We start from the raw sequence: 23337 nt of genomic DNA, 5'->3' as shown, positions 1-23337 counted from the left end.
AATATTTGTACATTACATGTATTATGTCAAAAAGATAAGTAGAATAGTTATTTAGCTAGCGATTGATCATATATTTCTAAATATTTTTGATAAATTATTTTTGAGTAAATATTTGAATGAAGTATCATCATATATTTGATTATAATATTTGAGATACATATTTCACTTTTAAAAGTTCATAAAAAATAATATTTGATCTAAACATTAATATTTTTAATATTTAAAAAATTAAATTTTATTTATTAAAAATATTTATCTGATAAATTATATATCTAATATCTAAGTACTATTTGTAAAAGCTTTTTCCCAAAAATTACTTGGCAAATTTACGGGCAAACGGATCCTTAATTCACATTTTTACCCATGGAAACGTAGTTGTATGTAGTACTAGTTTTGATTTGAAACCACTCTTGTGTATAAGCTGAACTCCACGTGTCCCACTGATAACTACAACTCCTCCCCCATTTCCCTTTATTTTCTCCTCTCTTCCATTATCAGTCATCGAGTGTATGCATGTCTACAAGAACCAAGGACTGTTACAGCAATACAGTTTTATCACTCCTTACAATATATTATCCAAGATTTTGTGTAAAAGAGAGTTATTGAGAAAAAGGGTGTATAGTATCAGTGATTTTGAGGATTATTTTTGGAGGTTTATCACTACAAGATTTTGTGTAAAAGAGAGTGATTGAGGGAAAGGGTGTTGAGGATCAGTGATTATGATGATGATTTTTTGGTTCTGAGGAAATTTATTTGTTTTTTATTTTTTACTTTCTGTGTTTTTTTTTGGTGTAGAGAAGGAGAATTTCAAGGAAAAAGTGTATGTTTGTGTGTGTGTGTGTGTGAAAGAGAGGATAAAAAGGTGTAGAGGATCAGTGATGCTGTTGATGATTTTTGGGTTCTGAAAAATTGAAGGAAAACGTGTGTGTTTGTGTGAGAGAGGAGAAAAGGGTATAGAGGGATCAGTGATGGTGATGATGACTGTTTGGTTCTGAGTAAACATTTTTGGCTGTTTGATGTTGAAGGGGAAAATTGAGGGAAAAAGTGTGTAGAATATTTGTGATTCTGAGGAAAATTATATTTTTGGGATTTTTTGTTGTAGTGAGGAGGAAATTAAGGGAATTTTTTTTTTGTGTGTGTGTCTGTCAGAGGATCAGTGATTCTGATGATGATTGCTTGTTTCTGAGGATTTTTTTTTGGGGTTGTTTGGTGTTTGAAGAGGGGAAATTGAGGGAAAGAGAGTGTGTGTGTGTGAAAGAGAGAGGAAAAGGGTGTGGAGGATCAGCTATGGTGATGACTTTTTGGTTCTGAGGAATTTTTTTTTAGATTTTTGGTGTAGAGGGTGAAATTTGAGTGTGTGTAAAATTGAGAATATTGTTTGGTTCTTGAGGAAAAATTCTTTTTTTGGGTTGCTTGTTTGGTGTTTTGAAGGGGATATGTATACTGTAGGAGGTTTAGGAGGGCCAATGCGAAAATCATTTAAGGATTCTCTCAAAGTTCTTGAAGCTGATATTCAGCATGCCAATACTCTGTAAGTCAACAATTGAGTCTTTCTATGTGTATGTGGAAATTCATTTTTGGTCTGACAATGAATTTGCTATGGATTGCCCTTCTGGGGTTCTCTGGTTTCTACACTTGAGTCATCTTTTCTTTTTCTGGTTGTGTGTTTTGGTTCAGAAATATCTTTTACTGCTCTGGGGTTTTTGTTTCCATTGACTTTTGAAGCTTTAGTCTTTTGAAAATAGGGTAAGCTCTGCGTACACTCTATCCTCCCTAGGAATTCACCGGCTATGTTGTTGTTGACTTTTTGAAGCTATAATATCCTCCCTAGGAGTTGTTGACTTTTTGAAGCTATAATCTTTCTATTGATAACTTTACATTTTGATGTTTTTACCCTTTAGTCTGCTGCTAAGGATAAAGTATCCATCTTTTTCTGGGGAGGTGGTTAATTTTGGCTGGGAGACTGTTTTTAGCTACCAAAATGTGATTTTTGGAGTTGGAGTTGGAGTTGGTAAGTAACTAGTGGCAGAGAGCAGATATTTTCCTCTCTCCTTTTTTGCTTTTCACTGTGTTCAGACGTGTGGGGCATTTGATTGAAAGGGAGGTTGTTATCAGTGTTAGTTTGATGTTAGCCTGTTTGTTGGCTCCAATCCGAGATAAAGGTATCATTTTCGATGCTAATTGATGTTTATCTTGCAAAGTTTATGCAGTTCTAATATTCTTATTATAGAATATTATTTGTGAACTCTCAGGGCTTACTTTTTCCTTTGTTGCTTCTACCATTGGATATTTGATTTTGCAATGTGGTGGTACAGCTGAAAATTTGCACCAAGAGAGTAAATTGTTGTTTTTTTCTTTTACCCATTTTCTAGTATAGAACTGGTGTCTTGAGCTAGCTTGCATTGCATGCCTTCATTTTTAAAGGGCACTTTTTTCTTTTTTGTCCGGGGGTTGGGCAGTTGGCTGGATAGACTGGCAACCAGTGCCGCCATTTGCTTTTGCTAAGGTTGAATTGGTAGAAGCAAGGCACTTGGAGGCCAAACTAGAATGAAATATTAGTTTGTTATTGAATATGGCATACCCTTTGGTATCATAATAGACCAATTACCCACTTTTCATTGATGGCATAACCATAATAAAGATCACTAAGAAACTGTTTTGTCACTTTTGTGATTTGATTTGGTGACTATCATTCTGTTTGTGAATTGTGGTGACTGGTGAATGTTTCTCCCAACCTGTTAATGTAGCGTTTACCTCTTTCTCCTTGCTTGGTATTCTTTCATCTAATGGGTGTAATTTGGAATTCAGTGCATCTGACTTTTCGAGGGAGTATGATGGTGCTTGCTTACAGATGCGAATGTCCTACAGTCCTGCAGCACACATCTTCCTTTTCTTAGTGCAATGGACCGATTGCCATCTTGCTGGTGCCCTTGGCTTGTTGAGAATTCTTATATACAAGGTTTGTATTTGTTCTAATTCATGCATCACCACATTCCTTTTTTACCTTCAAGCGCCAAATTGTTCTCTTCTTGGGTATTCAATTGAGTATTACTTATTGTAGGTATATGTCGATGGCACCACAACCATGTCAACTCATGAAAGGAAAGCAAGCATTAGGGAGTTCTATGGCGAGTGCTTTACATTTTTCTTCTGTTGATCTAATGACATAAATACTTCTGATAAATCATTTTAAGTTAGATATTTGTTGCTTATAAACATCAATCTTTCTTGTCCAGCTGTTATTTATCCCTCTTTAGTTCAACTTGAAAGAGGTGTCACGGACTCGGAAGACAAGAAGCAAAATGCAGTTTGCCAGGAGAGATACAGGAGACGAGATGAGGAGGATTACAGGCAAGCTTATGATCTGGACATTGAAAGGGAAGATGAATGTGGAATTTGCATGGAGGTGAACAGCAAAATTGTCCTTCCCAACTGCAATCATGCAATGTGCTTGAAATGCTATCGCGATTGGTATGTTCCATATGCACGTTCTGATACATTAATTGAATAAGCTGCTAGTTAAGTAAAATAATAGATATCATTGTGTTCAGTTCATGACACTGGTGACAAGATCCTCAACGGTCGCCTAAATTCCCGCCAACAAAAAAGAAAAGAAATAGAGTTTTCCTGGAAAAAGGGGACATGTTGTTGGCGTTGGAGAGACTAAATAATCATAAGAGAAGTGAGTCAATTGTACAGGGAAATACTTGTGCTTATTTTGTTGGTTGAGATTATTTCCTTATTGCTTCGGTTGTCTTTTTCGCCCAACATTCAATTTGGAAACATCTGATGGGTGAAAATTGCATGTGGCACAACCTGTGCTGCTACATATTCATGTGCATAGACTAAAGCTTTCATGTGCACAGAATTCCATGGATACGACCTATTTCTTCCCTTTTTTCGGGTTTAAAGGGAAGTTAGCCAGAACATTTAAGAGAGAAGAGTTTATAAAGGTCATGCAGGTGTCAGGAAAGGTTACAGCAGCATTCACTGACAAGGAAATTACGAAGAGGAATTTAGTAGATGTTTGGACGTCAGTTATCTGTAGCACTACCATTGTTTCTTTCCTCGTTTGGCCTGGGGAAGGCCACTTATTGAACTGCAAGTGGGAATTACGAAGGAATACTCTTGCGGTAACTTTTCAGGAGGATAAACCTCCAAAACTGGTGTTCCAACTGCAATAGCAGATTTCTCTGAATTATGTAGCACTTCCTTTTTTCTGCATTGAATTGGTGGTATAATGGAGAATGCCAGGAAGTAGGAACCTAGGTACTCTATAATTCCTCTGACACCGGATGCTTAATAGTGTTGAAACTGGGCTAATATGCTCGTCCATGTAACTACACTTGCTCACTTGAGATGTTTTTCATTATTCGGGAGTTGTCTTTGCCCACCTTCTCCGTGGTTACTACATAAATTCCAAGATAATTCACAGTTAAAGATATATCATATGAAGGTCAACTTCTTTATTCAGATGGAGACGTGATTGCGTGGAAAATATTCTTCTTTTTGAGGCTTAAGGCTATCTCTATAATGATTATAATTGGTAAAGGTAAGAGTTATAAAATGGTTGTTTCTTCATGAGAGCCTCTTCTAATTAAATAAATGATACAACCAGCGTCCCATGGTTCTCTAAATACCCAAGGGGCGGCAGAATAGTACCAGGAAATAAGTTGCAGGCCTGTGAAATATATTCTAGGTATAGTAAATGTGATCTTGAAATGTCTCACCTACTCTGAGCTCGAGTAGTCTATTCTTTCTTCTCCTTGCTGTATTTTTGTGGCATTAAGAGTGGCCAAGGTTTTCCATCTCTATTTGTTTTTCTGGTACAAACATCCGAATGACTCTCTCATCACTTTGCTAGTATCAACAACAGAAGTTTGTTCATTTAGGACATACAACCCCAAGCTTATTAATCTCTTTTTATTTGCTCACCGCCGAGGCTAAATAGTTATACCCTATTTTTGATGGTCGGGATTTGTCTCCACGTTTCTTTTTTTTTTTTGTGGATATTGAATTTTTGTATGTAGATCTACAACAACAACAACAGTCCCAGTGTATTCCCACAAAGTACTGTATGTAGATCTAAATCTAATTAATCGATCTAGTAAGATTTTTACATGTACAGAGAGAACAATCGTTCAAGCACCAAATATGTTAAATTTTGCGTTACAATCTAATTGGAAATGATAGCTAGGGAAAGAAAAGAAACTAGCATTTATGTGCTTTGCATATGTACTTTTTGGGCCAATGCCTAACCTGCTTCATCTGATGGGTTTTCTACCTTAAAAAACTAGATATGTAGCTCCATATCTTATATCTTTAGTGCACATATTCTGCTTCTTTCATCTGTCTATGGTGCTCATTAACAAGGATCTTCATTGATGCATTGCAGGCGTTCGAGATCACAGTCGTGCCCCTTTTGCCGTGATACCCTGAAACGGGTGAGCTCGGGGGATCTGTGGGTATATATGGACAGCAAAGATGCGGTGGACATGACAACAATTACAAGGGAGAATCTAAGAAGGTTGTTCATGTATATAGAGAAATTACCTTTGATCGTGCCAGATAATGTTTTCGACACATATGATGATACTCATCTAAGGTAGAGGAGCAATGGCCTATTTATTATCTTGTCGAAATTGGTCATACGCTATAGATTTAGAAAATGGAGGTTATGGTATTAGATTTGGTGATGCCGGATTATTAGATATGGAGGTGGTTCCTTTTCTACTACCATGTGATTATAAGAAACCCCGCCTTTCTTATTGGGTCCGGGTGCATGCAGAGCCGGATTCATGATTTGAATTTCATGCGTTGTGTCTAAATTCTAGGATATTAGGTTTAATTTATGTACATATTTAGTTAATTTCTTAATACAAATACAGGGTTTGAACTAAAGCTACTAAGTTTGGCTGAACTCGTACATCGACTTCTAGCTCTGGCCTTGTTTGGGGTTGAGAACCTGAGTTCAATTAGCTAAAAAGAGCTTTATAATTCCCGTATCTTGTGATCTGTGGAACAGTTTGCTTCTTGAAATTACCATTTCTCTTGATAATCTTGATGAAACCAAAGCAGCCTTTATCATCATTTATTGCGAATGACATTTTAATAGTTGTCCTGCCTTTAGTAAAGCAATTTCTTTAGAGCTAGTGGGTAGCAAATAGGCTAAACTAAAGTCGAACAGGCACAAAAAACTTATTTGCTGTAACTTTTGCAACCAGGGTCTCTTTTGTCTCATCAATTTTATAATGGACAAGAATTTTTAGGTTTAGATTTGGGTAGGGGCTGCGTGAAAGCAGGCCTGCGGCAAATTATGACATAGGCTTGACCACTTGGGCTAACCTTATGCTGGCAGTCCTCCAAAGTGCAATGGAGGTCGCAAGCCTAGGCCATGAGTCTATTGATCGCCTGTTGACCCCGTTCAAGTATGTTTTCCAGTTAGTCAGCCTACTATTAATACGACGGCGTTTGCATCTCTTAGATGCCAATGTGGAAGGATTACTCATAATTGCATTACTCTCTTTAGCTTTCTGTTTGGATAAGAAAGCCACTCTGCTTAACCTAATGAATGGTTTTTCAAAAGCCGAAAATATTGCTACTAAGTTCTCCGATTAGTCAGTAACATATACAACTCGGTAAACGAAGCAATAGCAAATGGGTCCTGTTGAGGATAATTGTAAGGTTCATTTAGAGAGGCATAAACATCAAGAGTCTCATGTGATTCGCAACATTAATAGTTCTATAAATATGAACCACATGATACAAATATTAAATTTCATGAATTCATCGTTCTCATGCACAATAACATGAAGAGAGGATGTTTAAACATGGATGAACATAGCCACTGAATGCTGAAAGGAAGAATATTTTTTCATCTTAGGGATACAAAGGAAAATTCTTCTTTTCCCAGGAAGGATGGAAGCATACAAAATCATATAGACAGGAGTTATCATTTAAAGACAAATAGCTAGTTGGATGGCTCAGAGGACTGGCAGTTGGCTTTACTGAGCCACAAGACATTAGGGTCTGCTCAGTGCATGTGCTGGTGGAGTATTGGAGTAGCTAGCTATTTCTATTTGATTGAGTGTGCATCTGGACTAGGCATGATTTCTAAGCTAGTGGCTTCTGCTGTGAACTCTGTAGCCAGAGATACAATGCTCTAATCAATTTCTTAACTGACAAGAAATCGCTACCACAAATTATCACGTAGGCTCAACCACTTGGGCCGACCTTAGGCTGACATCCCTCCAATGTGCAATGGAGGTCACCAGCCTAGGCCATGGGTGGTCTTACTACTACTTTTGCTCAACTTTTCTCTTAGATGAAAATGTGGGAGAATTACTCCAAAATGGCATTAGTATCTTCAGCTTTCTGTTTGGTGAAAACCACCACTTTGTTCAACTTACTGAGTGGTTTTGGCAAAAGCCAAAAACACAGCAAAGCTCTCTGAGTAATCAGTAACATATACTACTCTCTACACTAAGCAGAAGCAAAATGGCATTTATTGAGGAAAATTGTAAGGTTCATTTAAAAGAGGCATAAACATCAAGAGTCTCATGTGTTTTCAACATTAAGAGTTCTATATATATGAACTACATGATACAAATAATTATATTTTATGAATTCATCGTTCTGATGTATCATGGCAAGAGGATGTACAAACAAGGATGAACATAAAGCTGTAGAGTAAGCCATTGAATGCTGAAAGGAACAATAACTTTTCATCTTAGGGATACAAGGAAATAAGTTCAGAATCTTATTGTATATATAATGGCTGCAAACGCTGTAACACCAAGCTCATATTCAGAATCCAACAAGAGCAAAATATATACAAGAAGCATAAAAATCAAGTTCAGGAACAGCAGCTATCTTGAGATTGATCATCCAGGAGTTTACGCAAACATACACCAAACACTCGAAATAAACATCTAAACGAACTGCAAGTGTAATCAAAACTCTTGAAAGGGGCCTCTGCACATCTGCTGAAGGCATACTGCTGTTCTAACTATCCAATGTAAAAACGTAAGATTAACAACCTAGAAGATCCCAATGTAATAATGAAGCTGGCTTGTATTTTCAGCACAAAATTTGATCTTTGAAGCTATGACTTATTATCTCTCCTTTTTTGACATATGGTTACATTAGATTCTAAGTCACATCTAGGCATTTCAAAAGTGCAGTACATTTGAAATCACTTATCTTAGTTTTTGATAATATAGTAAAAGTAATCCAGATAATCCCTTACTTTCAAATATTGATTACATTTAACCTCCAGTATACTCTGCGAACAAAATTACTCTAAGAAGTCCACCATGACAACAATTAAAATCATAACTGGCCGGGCATTTGAGTGAAGTGGACGCCATGCGGTGCGCTACCTCATCACCCTAACCTTATTTTACCCCTCCTTCAATACCCTTATCTTTCCCTTTCATTTCCACCATCACCCAGTAAGTAAGATACCATGCTTACAGTGAAAGCTACTCACAGATAGTCTTAATGATACGGAGCAGTGGCGGACCCAGGATTTAAGGATAGTGGATGCTTAAAATTTTTAAAAAAGAAAATCACTTCAATGAGGTTCGAACCCAGAACCTCCTTCCAATGAAGGACCTTAAGATCAACCCAAATGCCAATGCACCCAACCAACTTTCTGTTATAGTGGGTGCTTTTATATGATTTATACCTATTTTCCTATATTTTCTATGTAATTATACCTGTTCCGCGTCGAGTTTAGTGGGTGCTGGAGTACCCCAAAATACAACGTACGTCCACCCCTGGATACGAGAATATACATGCCAGTTAAGGGAGCACCAAGCTGTTTGTAAGGGCCAACTTGATCCTCTTCCCTAGAGATCTCAGGTGAGGGAACTTTGTCACTTGAAAAAACTATAAAAAATGTGAGAGATTCTATCATTAGTGGTACAGTAGCTAGACAAGTACCTTGCTTTCAAGAAGAGCTTAATTCTGTCTTATTCTTTTTGTAGCTGCATATCCATTTTCTTCATCTCACCATTTAGCTGAAAGAACATTAAAAAAACAGCCCAGTGTACTAATGCTCTTGCTATACGCTCTTGCTATACGTAGGGTCCAGGGAAGGGCCCAACCACAAGGGTCTATTGTACGTAATCTTACCTTGCGTTTCTGCCGAAGGCTTTAAAATTTTTTTGCATATCAATAAAACATGAACTTTCAAAGCTAACATTTACAACTTCACATAAATAAATATGTAGAGAATTCTTTCAGGCAGTTTCATTTATAATACAGACAACCCATTTATTTAACACCAAATTTCTTCTGTTTCCCATCTTTGAGAATTTCTCAAATATTTAATAATCCCATAGAAATTTTAAACATCAACAGTCAGCTTCCATTTCAAAATAGTAGCAATACAGGGGCGGAGCTACAAGTCCGGGTACGGTTCAGTTGAACCCAGTAGCTTTTGCTTAAACGATATATTTGTGTTAAAAAAATCCATTAAATATGTATAAATATTAAGTTTAGAACTCACTTATTAACACTTGATATCATCGTTCTAATATACATAAACCATCAAGTTGAAATCCTGACTCCGCATTTAAGTGGCATGGGCAAGGAATACCAACTAAACAAAATTTCTCGTTGTCCCACATCGGCAAAACACTGAGCCAGTGAATGCTATTTAAGTGAGGGAAGTGCAAGGAAAGGGCACGACCTTACTTGAACAAGACCTGTTCTATAGGCTCGTTGTTGGGCACAGAGCACAATAGGTAATGTATCCTCCCTAGAGACAGAATAGCTAATTGGATGGCTGAGGACGGGGGCTCAAGACATTAGGGTCTGCTCAATGCATGCGCTGTGGTATATTGGAGCAGCTGGCTATTTCTATCTGATTGAGTATGCATCTGGACTAAGCATGAACTCTAAGCTAGTAGATTCTTTGCTCTTACCAATTTCTTATCTGACAAGAAATTTTAGACTTTGAATTGGGTAGGGGCCGTGCGAATGCAGGCCCCCACTGCCACAAATTATTACGTAGGCTCAACCACTTGGCCCGACCTTAGGCTGACACCCCTCCAAAGTGCAATGGAGGTCACCACCTAGGCAATGGGCCTTCATGATCGCCCGTTGATCCCGTCCAGGTAAGTATGTTGTCCAGTTAGCTCAGTCCATTATTAATACTACTGCTTTTGCTCCACTTTTCTCTTACATGAAAATGTGGGAGAATTACTCAAAATGGCATTAGTATCTTCAGCTTTCTGTTTGGTGGAAACCACCACTCTGCTCAACTTACAGAATGGTTTTGGCAAAAGCCAAAAACACAGCAAATCTCTCTGAGCAGAAGCAAAATGGCATTTACTGAGGAAAATTTTAAGGTTCATTTTGAAAGAAGCATAAACATCAAGAGTCTCATTTCATTTGCAACATTAAGAGTTCTCTAAATATGAACCACATGACACAAATAGTCATATCCTATGAATTCATTGTTCTCACGCACAATATGGCAAGATATGTCTAAACAAGGTTGAACATAAAGTTGTAGAGTAAGCCACAATGTTACAAGGAAGAATAATTTTACATCATCGGATACAAGGAAAATAAGTGTCTTACTCCATTTCCCCAATAAGGATGCAAAATCATAGACAGGAGTTATTGTTTAACATCTTCCTAAGTCTTTTCAACAAGCTCAGAGGTCTTGTTAGTTTACAACATTTTTAGTCTTTTCTCAAGTTGATTTTGTTCAGAATTTTATTCTCTCCCTACAATAAGAGTCTCGACGCTTATGATTTGGTCAAGATGCATTTGGAAGGCATATTTTTCTTGTTCACGGGCCAACAGAGGGAACCTTGGTTTCTAGTACCATTTTAAAGCACCTTACTCTCTTAGATGATTCTTTTGACATAACAAATAATTCTTGGAGAAGCCTCAATTGATTTGGCAGAAAGATATGACCATATGCCATTTGAATATCACTATAATGGTGATGATTGAGCATGCACATCAAGAGCATTTAACGATCAATCATACTGTGCGCTTTTGAGCAATGTGTTGTGGTGAATGTATCTATCCTTTATTAGTGAAATCTGTTGTCCAAACACATTATCAAAATCTGTTTTCAATTGAGAATTTTTCTATCTGGTTCTAACTTTGTATTAGTTGATATAATATTTGATGTTGCTTGTTTGTTTACCATTCAATACTTCAAATTAGAAATGATGATGTGAAAATTAATTGTATTGTCTCTTTTCCACATGAAGAAAAAATAAAATAGATATATGTTAGCATCCCATACCAAATATTTTTGATGAAGGCATCCTATATCAAATATTACTCCGCTACAACTGGTAAGTAAAAGAAACACTACAATACTATGAATTATGATTTGGCAATAGAAATGCAACTGCCAAATCAATAAGACAATTTAGAAGACTTTAAAAAATTATCCCTGAGAGATTTTGCGCCGGACTACAACGCCTGGTAAACCATGTGAAAACACATACCATTTGAAACTGATCCAGTTCCTATATTTTTCAGTTATTAATAAATGGTAGCACTTGTTGTCTATGTGAGGATGGATTTACAGAAACTTAGCTGCATTTGTTTAAGGAATGTACCTGGACCACAGAAGTGAAAGGTAAGTTAGCAGTCTGATCAGACTTTCAATTTCAGAAGTTATAATTGATGATGATCTTACGGCTTTGAGTACTGAAGCTAAACCTAGTACATAAAGTTAATTAGCACACTGAAAGGTGTAGTGAATCTGATGATAGCAACAATATACACTATATTAGGGAATCACTAACTAAGTAACTGTTACCACATACATTTTAGCGTGCACATTCGGAAAATATAACATGAACAAAGTTCTTTGCTATATGTTGTCATAACTTTTAAGACAAAATAGACCAATCAGGTAGCAAGTAATAAGGAAAACAGAACCAAAAATGGGGCATGGGTAACAATCAACCACCTTTATGTCAAGTATAATGATGTGGAAATTGAAGAAGTTCCAAAAGTAAAAGAAATAACATCTGAAAGTGGAAATCTACAGCTCAATCTTTTTCAGTTTTCTTTATATATGCCTTTTTAAAAAAAACGGAATTCATACCATCTCTAATCTGTCACAAAGTACTCAAGGACTACTCGTTCCAGAATAATTGTTGAGGTCAGAAAAGACACTAACCTCTCAGTTATTTTAATTCTTTGTGCTGAGTAGATTGGTAGAAGTTGAACTCTTCTACCGCCAAGGAATGAAAGAGCTCTTCAAAATTTGACATATTGTTTCCCAAAAGGAATGAAAGAAGTAACTAACATAAGAAAGCACATGATAACCACAGAGCCTAGAACCTGTTGCAGCAAACATTCTCAATCACTCCAACAAGGTATATATAAGTCCCATGATATATACAAGTAAGAAACAAACTAATCAGTAAATACGATGAATAGACCAAAGTAAGCAATTTTATTTTCCCGTTGCGATTGAAGAGGCAAACCCGTTCACAAAATCAGTTGGAGATATTCAAATTATCCTATTTAACTAATTAAAATAGAGACTGAAAAAATCAGTAAACACACCAGAATCCAAGAATCTTTAAACTTAGCTTGACATAATGCAATGTAATAAAACACTAGCATTAACACTTGAATAATAACCTTGAAACACCCAAGATTTGATCAAAATAACCTTCCAACATCCAACATTTGGACTGAGTACTGCCAATTTGCAAAAACAACAAAAACTATACATTAAAAGGACATAAAACCAAGATTACTGTACCAGAATTATCGTTATTCGCAACTCAATTCTACAAGGACAAGACTGGAAGAATACAAAAGAATACATAGGAAAGAGATAAAGCCAAGATTACCATTATTCGGAATTCTATTCTTCAACGCCCAAACTGGAACAATTCAAAAAGTGAAGGAAGTATGAGGCGGAGTAACTAACTTGAACCTTTTTCATACTCATGTTGCACAACATTAAGGTGAAAACTATAAAGGTATAACACCTGAGAGTAACTCAATCGCAAAAGCTAGCCCACAAGGAGAGGATTGGCCGCAAAACTACATCATTAAAACTACTTCTTGAAAAAGATCATTTTATGCCACGACCATAGATCCTTTGGAACATTGTCTATAAAAATAGACCAACTTAATTCTTATACTTAAATGGATAAGCAGATCTAAAGAATGTAACTTGATGTTCCCTACTAATAAAGAGTATGAAATATGGGAACTGTTAAATTAAGTATTTGGAGACTGACATTAAAGCGACACCAAGAAGAGGGCCCGCCTAAACCTCCTGCAAAAGCTAAATATAAGTTAGGTTTAGAGAGAGGGAGGTCCATGGATTGAGGAGGTAAAATTCAGTAAAATCATGAAGTCAACTTATAGTCTAATTGTAATTCATTAAAAATGTCAATTAGTCAGAAATATTTTTAAGAGAAAACTTTGTTAATAATTTTACTATATACTATATTGTAAGTAGAATAATCGTTAGGGTTATCCGCTCTTGTTGGCCGTATTGTCATTTTTACACAATTTGAGCTTTTCGCTTTTGATAGAGCGACATAAAGTTGACCATGTGAAAATCAAGGTTCACATAAATAAATCCCAAGAAAATCTAGTGTTTGACTTTGAGCTTTGTTTATAGTCATAGAAAAACATAACTGAACCGAAAATGTGTTCTCTTGAATTGAATTGATAATTTTTCGTCTAGTGACGATAATAATGTTATGCGAGGAATGAAAATATGTTTATCTTTGAAATCCTCACTCGTAATTTTAGCACTAATAATATAAGTTTTGAAATCAATACAGATTAAGCGTGCACCATACCATTGCCTAAACCTTCAGAAGGATTTAAATTGCATAGTAGTATAACTGGACAATTTTGCTTTAGAACTAACTAATGAGGAGGCAGACTCGCAAGATTCAAAGTATGCAAGAAATCTTCAAACTGGCTTTAGTCTTTTGGCTCTACAGTTTCATCAATACCAACGAATGTCACAGCAGTTGCAGAGAATTGATCTATGAACATTTGGTTAATTTCATGTACAAATTCATTTTTTATTTGTTAAGATGACATGTGATGTTACCACAAATGTATCAGTCATGACCACATCTAAATCGGGGTAAATAGTTTTGAATATAATAAATTATTTACTGACTCCTTATTTGTAAAAGAAATGAGAAGTGATCCTGAAACCTCAATTTTGTTGTGTTCATTAACCTCTTTTTTTCCATCTTCAATTTTAAGTAAATACTCACAGAATGCAGGATCTTTTCATGCGCGCATATTTTCTGTCAGGCGGAACTTTTCAAGATGATCCAGATATCTAAGTTTAATAAATATTCATGAATGAAATCTTCTTTTAATCCACTTTTAATAATCGGAAAAGGCTGTCTAAAATTGCCTCCAAAATGATGACTTTTTCACCAAAAGATATATTTGTATCAACAAGATCTCTCAATAGTAAATTAAAAATCTCGATAAGTTTTTTTTTTTGCCATCGACACTTCATCCCATACTATTAAATTGGCATCTTGAATTAAAGTTGAATTGAACTTTGCTTCCTTTTTTCATCGTTTTAGTTTGGCAGAGAAACGAGATAGAGAAATCAAGATTTTATAAATAGCAACTTCACTTTATTCAATAATACATAATGAAATACTTACAGCTATACAACTGTAGGTTAGAGTTCTATTCTAGGAAAGAATATATATTGTTATAACTACACAATCTGTAATTAAATTCTATTCTAGGAAAGAGAATATTCTTCCTATACAATTATAATATTTCCTAATGTCCCCCCTCAAATTGATACTGGGGATCACACAGTAGCAATTTGGAGATAAGATAGCCATGTCGTGCGTGTGTCATAGCCTTTCTAAACAAATCAACAAGTTGATCATGAGAAAAAAAGTATTGTAGAGTGATAACACGGTCAATGACTAGTTCCGAATGTAAAAACAGTCCACCTCTATATGCTTTGTATTTTCATGTTGCACAGGGTTTATGGCTATTTTAATCGCACTAGTGTTATCGGCATGTAACATCGTAGGAGATATACTAGCAACACCAAGCTTAGATAAGACATCGTAGATAATTTAGACCTGCGAGATTGTTTCTTACATTTCCAAGATTTCAAGTATGTGCCTAGAAACATACACTAACCAGTAATGAAACGACGAGAATCGGGACAACTAGCCAAATCTGCATCAATATATCCCTCAAGATGTACAGGAGAATTATAACAGAAGAGAACACCTTGATTAATAGAACTACAGACATACCAAATGACACAAAGTAATGCAGTGTGATGTATATGGTAAGGATTAGCCCCAAACTAACTTAGAACTTGTATCACATATGAGATATCCGGCCTTGTCATAGTGAGATAAGCTAATGATCCCACCAACTTTCGATACAATGTGGGATCATTGAATGGTTCGCCATAGGCCTCCTTGTATTTCGTATTAATCTCTATTGGGGTGTATACAAACTTGTCATCAGGAAGACCAGCTGTAGCAACAAGATCACTAGTATACTTTTTTTGTGTAAGAATGATCCCAGTAGGCAAGTATAGAAACTCTTACCACGCATAAAACTAGTTCTAAAGCAGTCCATAAATAGAGATACTAAAATCTTATACCTAAATAACTGGTCAACTATATACTATGATCAAGCAACACTGAACTGGGTTATGAACTGAGTATTGAAATTGAAACTGTAGGAGCTTTTATCAAATTGGCATGCCCCAATATTTACTAATTGTGGTCCAATCTGTAACCCAGTTAGAAGGGTGTTTGAACTGTGCCACGAGTTACTAAAAATGATTGGGTCAACCCTAATCTGGCAAGAAGACTCATGATATATATATATATATATATATATATATAGATACACGTCAACCCTAAACTAGAAGGAAGATATATTAACCTATGCTGGCTACGTAGTTCTGTAACTTAGGGACTACAACTAAGCGTCACACCCTAAGCTAGAAAGAATGCCCCCATCCCTAGTTTCGCTCGGTGCTGAATTCTACTCCCAATTGAAATGACAATGATCACTAGACTAAGCTAAGATTAACTGAACTCGCATTGACCATGTTAACTGACTGAGTATTACTGCTCATGATACAATTGGGACCCTTTTAGAATTACTAAAAACTAAGTAAACAACTAATTTCGTGTCTCATAACCCCCAGGACTCGATATCATTGACCATAGGACTGCACTACAATTTTAAAAGAATAGCAAATAGTAATAATTCAACTCTCACTCATTTAGACATTTTATCAAACATTTGGAAGGCATAACCTTGTCCATGGGAATGAACAACATGCTAGCATATCATGACTTCAACATTCAATTCAAAATTTAAGGGTTTAACATGATACTTACATCAATAAACATACGCATTAGCTTATTCCATATGAAATTCATATATTCTTAACTTGACACCCAAACAACAACAAATACTTGGAGATAATACAATCTAAATCAAGCAAACTCATAATTAAGCTTTTCAAAGGGCTCTTGGACTTCGAGGGGTGGAAGGACCAAAGGATGAACACCTAACATACCTCAGTAGTTGAATTCATGTGGGTTGTTGGTGATTAGTTGAAGCTTTAACTTGGACTTGAAGAAACCAGGGCTTTGTGCTTGAGAGAATTTGTGGAAAGTTGATTAAATTTGCCCCTTTTGGATCCTTAATTTTGTGTTATGGGTGGGGTAAAGTAAGGGAAAATAATGCAATTACCCTCAAATACACATAACTTATTAGATAAATTGTTCCCTGTGATGCTATAGCTGACGCGCTGCATCATTTAATCTGACGCAATGGGCGATACGCAGCGTTGCTAATGCTAATATGGTACTCAACTCAATGCGACCCAATCACGTTGGGTCGCTATTTTGGTCATCCAAACATGCCTCAAACGCCCTTCAAAAAATCTAAAACTCACCCGAGATGACCTGTAGACGACCCTGATCATGAATCAACTTAGAAACCAACTTTTTGAGGGAGAGAAGGTCGACAATAAAACCATCAAAGTTTAGATGCCAAAAGTGAGACTAATTCCTTAACACTTAGCTAAGTTTTTCAAAGTTTTGGACCCCCTTTTTACAGGCAATATAAGACTAAAATAGACTAGGATTTTTATGGGGTCTTATAGCAGGATTACAATATACTAATATTGTGGAAAATAAATGACATAAACTAGATGGAATTTGTTAAGAAGTAGTTTCTGATAGGCTTCCGATTATGTTATTATCGAAAGTTAAAAATCCTCATCTTTTTGCAGATTCTCTAAATGTGGTATAGCATTTGCTATTTACATGCTCTAAGATCTTTATGTGTTGGGCCTTTGTATATTCATAAGTAATAGCTCAGATTCTATCTTACTCCATTGGTTGGATGACAACTAACAATACGTCCAAGCATAACCTTATTTTCTGCGTGTCCATATTTTAACACTGACTAACCAAACAAAGTGTGGTGAAATTTCTTTGTATAGTAAATTACGTTCATTGCATGTTTATATGTTTGATTCATTATGAAAATTCGATTAGCATTGTTCACTTATTTCGTGCAGCGTTCAAAATTGAACTTAAGTCAATTTGAAGGAGATAAATTTTTGGTCTTTAAGATGTAACTGGAGCTGGTACACATTAAAAGTTATTTCACTGATAGGGAAGGAAAACAAATGCCACAAAACTTCTGGTGGTGATACTCATCTGCCTAAACGATACTCCTTTATTTCATCTATTTCTATATTAGTTTTATTAGTTTGAAGATTGAAACTTATTTTATCATACTCTTTGCAAATGTATTTATAGATATATTTAACAACTTTAATATCTGCACAAGTTTAAACAATAATGAGGCAGTTAAACTTGCTCAGTAGATATGGATTGCATGGTATGACCCATAAACTTTCAAGATATTGAGTTCTAATTTTTATTAGTTTTTTTAGTGTCTCATCTTTTATAAGTCGGGTATGAATTTTCTCCTTTAATTGTTTCATTTGCACAATTTTTAAGGTATTTAAATTTACAAGTTTTTTTTTTCATGCATGAATTTTTAGGATTTAAGCTTCTAAAAGGACAATGCATCATATGTTAAACAAGAAAAGAGTGTAAGTATTGATTTGTATTGACATTAGATAGTTCAACACAAATAATTTTATCATAAGTTTTAGGTGTTAATAATTTATACTCATCCTCAAGTATAATAAGGAAATGAGCATGAGGAAGATCACTTTTTTTCAAATTCTATAGTGTACATGTAAGCAACAACTTTTTCAAATATTTTTTTTAACAAGATCTAACTTCAACTCTTTCACTTTTGCTTTAAATGCTCGACTTATTAAATCAAGTCTATTTTGTATTTCAATAATCATTAGCAACAGATGTTCTATTTTAGGCCATGAAGGATTACATATCATTGGTAGAAAGATATTCGATTTTTCAAATGTTGTACTAATGCAATGGTGTCCATCTATCAACGTCGCATATCTCGTGAACCCCCTGTAAAGCTAGTTGGAAGAAATGTTTTTCTGTCGATATCTGAAATTTCTCTTTCTCCTAGTTTTTGAAGAACAATAAGTCCTGCTAATACTTCATTTCAAAATAAATCTTGGTTGAAGAAAAAAGAAGTCTAATACTTGTGTTTCAAGTTTTATATATTGATCCACTGAATATTGTTTGAATAATCTTCCAGAATGTAAAGTTTAATTTTCTTCATCATCTCTAATTTGAAGTTTGTAATTGTCATATTTATGACAGGAAACAATATTTTTTTTATTGTTCTTTTTATAAAATTTCTTCTTCAATATTAAGGAATCCATCGCTTGAATACATGTTTGTGACACTTAAAAGTCGCTCATGTTTGCAGGAAGAATGATTTCTAGGTGAAATATTTTGCTGCAAAATTTTTTGGATGCCACAATGCCATTGGTTTTCACCATATGAAAATAGGAAAGGGTATTATAATGAGTCAGAAAAACCATAGTAATAGTGAACCAATTGGTTACTGTTGCTATGGGTATGGACATGAATATGTGGTCTAGAAATATGATTGTCTAATTCTCTGTCAGTCCATAGTTCTCACTTCTGAAATATTGGGTACGTTGTATGAAAGTTGGTCCAAGATAGAATCACATTTAAGTGTGATGTAATATCTTAACAAATTTGAAATATGTGTTACAGATTCAAGAAAATGAGAATATGAATTAATTTGAAGAATATCCATCAATTTTTTAATAACAGATTTGTCAAGTTTTTCTGAGAAGGCCATCCTATTAACTCTATCATTCTAATTGTCATAAAAATAGAGTTGTAAAAGTTTTGTTCTGTTATCTACAATGGTCTCATTGACGCTTAAATGTGTAAATACCTTTAGTCCTATTTGCCAATTACTTATCGTGCTTTACGACAAATGAAGTAAAGGAGAACATGTTATTGCACGTTCTAATGTGAGTACGAAATTTTGATTTCTTGGAGTTACCATAATAAAGACGCTTTAATGCAGCAGGTAGTTGGTGTGAAACTAATTTTATGGAATCATTATTACAGCAGAAGGTTGGAGTTTTCTATTGTAATCTTTTGGCTGCACAAAATTCATAGTTTGGAATATTTTTTAAAAGAGCAGGAGAGCAGGGTAGTTGGTCGATATTCCAGTAACCCATCTGCATTGATTTATGCCCTACAACATTTTATATTTATGAGAGTTAAAACTAAATGATTGTGGAGAGTGGAAGTGAAATTTTATTTAACCAGCTATTTTGGGATATAGAAGGTTTATCCGTGATGAACAGAGCAGGTTGTCCGAGAATCATGTTGTGGGGCTCTAAAGAAGAAGATGGATGATTAGAAGCGCTAACACTAGAATTTTCTAAGGTAGTTTTCTTTCTTGCAGCATATTCTACTTTTCGTCATTATAGAACTACTGCCTTTTGTTCAGGTTACATTTCTCTGTGAGAGATATGACGTCAAAGGTTTCTCTTCATTTGAGCGTCAATCATTTTTTTATATAATATATTTTACTTCACAATTTTTTACAAATTAGTTTTCCTTGGTTGTTATTATTCTTATTCCTACAAACAAGACACGTACTTATACAGTGGAGTTAAAAACAAAGTAGAACAAATTTACTTTATATAATATAGAACATAACATCACAGAGCAGAAATTAACTGTTTTAGGCATCAAAAACATATCATGGAGTAGAAATTAACTGTTGTAAAGACGATATTTCTTCACTGTGTAAAGAAAATATCTCTTTTGAAAACCTGGAGGAGTAAAAATCTGCAGTGATTATATTTTTAATCTAAAGTTGAACCATTCTATTTCAGCCAAATGTTACAACAGTTGGAACAAGATTAAATGGAAATTTGAGAGAATCACTGAACATAAAAGATGAAAAATACAAGACACTTAAATTGAGTATGAAAAATGAGGAATAATATCACTCTATTTATTCTTTGTCCATAATAAATGCAATCACAAAACTCTATCAAAATTATAAAGAAAAAAAAGAGCTACCCCTTAAATAGTAGCCAAATTAAAACAAAGATACACACATAATCACAATAAAGAACTAAAAATAAAAAAATAAATAAAAATTTTAGCCAATCTTAAACCTATAGATACATAATCACAATAGAGAAATCATGATCTAAACTAAGTTTGACAAAAAATTTAGTTTGGATATTGAATGTCACCCTATCGTTGACCAAAAGTAATTCTTTTCCATTGGACAATCTATCTCTAGGTTGAGCAAAAGGTCAAAATGGCCCTGAGGGGTCATTTGGTAGAGTTATTACAATCTATCTCTAAATTATGGAATTCAAGACCATATTAAGACGAATAAAAGATTACTCTATATCTAAAATGTAAAAACACAACTACAAATAACTTTAAAAAAAAATCACCAAAAACATAAAAAATGAAAGAGGAAAATGGTTGCATCAGGTGCTTTAAGGATTACGAGAAGAAATTGATTTTTTTTTGAAATAATGGAAGCACTTGATTGTATAGAGTTCTTTTTATCTTTCCTGTAGCATTAAGAGTGTCTAGAGTTTCCCATCTATAAGTTTTTTGCACAACATAAGAATGACTTTCTTAGCACTTTGCCAGTTGTTAACAAAAAAAGGTTTGTTGTTTATCTAGGAAATACATCCTCGACCTAATCAATCTTTTTTTTGGTGCTCACCTCCGAGGTTAAATAGTTATATTCTATACTTCATGGTCTAGTTTGTCTTCTCTTTTCATCCTTTTTGTGGATATTGAACATCTGGATAGAGACCTAATTAATCGATCTAGTAAAATCCTTACTATGTACAGAGAGAACAATTTATTAAGCATCAAATATGTGAAATTTTGAGTTACAATCTAATTGAAAATGAAACTAGCATTTTTGTTCTTTGCCTATGTACTTTTTGAGCCATTGATATCTGCTTCATTCAACGGTTTTTCACGTTTCTTAAAACCTACACACAGGTAGTACCATATCTTCTATCCATAGTTCTCATTACTTCTTCTTTAATCCGTCTATGGTGTACATTAACAAAGATCTTCGTTGATGCATTGGAATCATTCGAGGTCACAGTCGTGCCCTTTCTGCCTTGATACCCTAAAGCGGGTGAGCTCGGGGGATCTATGGGTATATATGGACAAAAGAGATATGGTGGATATGACAACAATTACAAGGGAGAATCTAAGAAAATTTTTCATATATATAGAGAAGTTACCTTTGATTGTGCTAGATAATGTTTTTGACATATGTGATGATACTCATCTAAGGTAGAGAAACAATGACCTATTGGTTATCTAATTGAAATTGGTCATATACTATAGATTTAGAAAAATGAAGGTTATGGTATTTGATTTGGTGATCTTTGGATTATTAGATACGAAGGTTCTTCCTTTTCCACTACCTTGTGATTAGAAGAAACCCAACAATTATTATTGGGCACATACAGAGGTGGAGTCACGATTTGAATTTTATGCATTCTATTTAAATTATAGGATATTAGGTTTGATGTATGTACAAATTTAGTTAACTTCTTAAAACAAATACAGGATTTGAACTAAGCAACTTGTTAGAGTTTGTGACCCGAATTTTGTTGATCCGACCCTGAAAAGTTCACGGTGCAACCTAAGTTTTTAATTTTTTGTGGGGTCTATGTTGGTAGCATAGGGATCGGGTGGTATGGACCTATATGTTTTTGGGACTAAGATCTGGTTGTATGCACGTATTATATAAGTGCATTTAGTGGACTATTTCGGGTAGTTTTAAATACACGAAATTGAGCCTATTGTCTACACATTATATTCCTCTTCTTCATAGTGAATTTCTTCTGCCTAATCCCGTGGTTTTTCCTGCAAAGGTTTATATAAAATCTATGTGCGTTCTTGTTTTTTTGTTTTGGTTGTGGTTTGCCTATTTGTTTTGATTATAACATGACTAAGTTCGGTTGAACTTGTACGTCGACTTCTAGCTTTGGCCTTGTTCGGTGTTGAGAAGCTGAGTTAAATTATCTAAAAAGAGCTTTTATAATTATCTTATCTCCTGGTCTATAGAATAGTTTGCTTCTTAACATTAATTCCACAATTGACGAGAATTTTTTTAATTTAGATTTGAGTAGGGGCTACGTGAAAGCAGGCCTCCATTGAAAACAAATTATGAAATAGGCTCGACCACTTGGGCCGACTTTAGGTAGGTACCACTCCAAAGTGCAATGGATGTCAAAATCCTAGGCCGTGAATCTTATTAATCGCCCATTGACCTCATTCAGGTAAGTATGCTTTCCAGTTAATCGACCCATAAATAATGTCATGACTTTTGCATCTCTTAGATGCCAATGTGGGAGGATTACTCGAAATGAAATTACTCTCTTTAGCTTTCTGTTTGGATAAAATACCCACTCTTCTTAACCTAATGAATGTTTTGGCAAAAGCTAAAACTTAGCAACTATATGTTTTCCGACTAACCAATAACATATATATTTCAGTAAATCAAGAAGAAGCTACTTGTACCTGTCGAGTATAATTGTAAGGTTCATTTAAAAGAGGAATAAAAATCAAGAACTTCTTGTGATTTGCAACATGATGCAAATATTATATTTTATGAATTCATCGTTCTTATGTAGAATTGTTTTTTATTGGTACACAAAAATCTTTAATTTGGCAAAACAACTTCAACACAAGTTCAAGCATGAATCAAGAGCACTTATGAAGTTTCTAACACCTTTAACACAAGATCAACAATGACCTTTCAAAGAAGTGTGTTTTCAGTATTTAAAAAAAAATTAGATGAAGCAGAATAAGCCAAGTCCTCTGAATTCAT

The 23337-nt window shown here is 34.8% G+C and overlaps 1 protein-coding gene, 1 long non-coding RNA gene and 4 other non-coding genes across 7 annotated transcripts; 1 reads left to right on the top strand and 5 right to left on the bottom strand.

Annotated features, from left to right (window-relative positions):
* The first annotated feature begins 385 nt into the window (after window positions 1–385).
* On the top strand, window positions 386–5901 carry LOC107855745 (E3 ubiquitin-protein ligase AIRP2). Of its 2 annotated transcripts, none has more exons than XM_016700752.2 (5): window positions 386–1531; window positions 2809–2959; window positions 3062–3128; window positions 3237–3471; window positions 5396–5901. In XM_016700752.2, exons 1-5 carry the CDS (start codon window positions 1437–1439, stop codon window positions 5607–5609), a joined length of 762 nt encoding a protein of 253 aa, XP_016556238.2. In that variant the 5' UTR covers window positions 386–1436; the 3' UTR covers window positions 5610–5901. The 2 variants fall into 2 exon arrangements, with proteins under 2 accessions (XP_016556238.2, XP_047254486.1); XM_047398530.1 differs by lacking the exon at window positions 386–1531 and adding an exon at window positions 1595–2162.
* A 380-nt stretch (window positions 5902–6281) lies between these two features.
* LOC124888391 lies at window positions 6282–6436 on the bottom strand. The gene has a single exon (XR_007046513.1). It is a non-coding gene; the product is annotated as a U1 spliceosomal RNA (small nuclear RNA).
* Window positions 6437–6849: 413 nt separating this feature from the next.
* On the bottom strand, window positions 6850–13393 carry LOC107855747. The gene is made up of 4 exons (XR_001670358.2): window positions 12852–13393; window positions 12167–12330; window positions 8947–11597; window positions 6850–8852 (listed from the first exon to the last, which is right to left on the bottom strand). It is a non-coding gene; the product is annotated as an uncharacterized LOC107855747 (long non-coding RNA).
* Window positions 7167–7334, bottom strand: LOC124888396. Its single transcript, XR_007046518.1, has one exon. It is a non-coding gene; the product is annotated as a U1 spliceosomal RNA (small nuclear RNA).
* Window positions 9973–10132, bottom strand: LOC124888328. The gene has a single exon (XR_007046453.1). It is a non-coding gene; the product is annotated as a U1 spliceosomal RNA (small nuclear RNA).
* Window positions 13394–22632: 9239 nt separating the features above from the next.
* On the bottom strand, window positions 22633–22794 carry LOC124888349. The gene has a single exon (XR_007046475.1). It is a non-coding gene; the product is annotated as a U1 spliceosomal RNA (small nuclear RNA).
* Between the last annotated feature and the right edge of the window lie 543 nt (window positions 22795–23337).

Source organism: Capsicum annuum, chromosome 10 (assembly GCF_002878395.1).
Source record: "Capsicum annuum cultivar UCD-10X-F1 chromosome 10, UCD10Xv1.1, whole genome shotgun sequence".
Lineage (NCBI taxonomy): Eukaryota > Viridiplantae > Streptophyta > Magnoliopsida > Solanales > Solanaceae > Capsicum > Capsicum annuum.
Note: the sequence above shows the minus strand (reverse complement) of the source record. Positions and strands in the feature narration are given on the sequence as shown.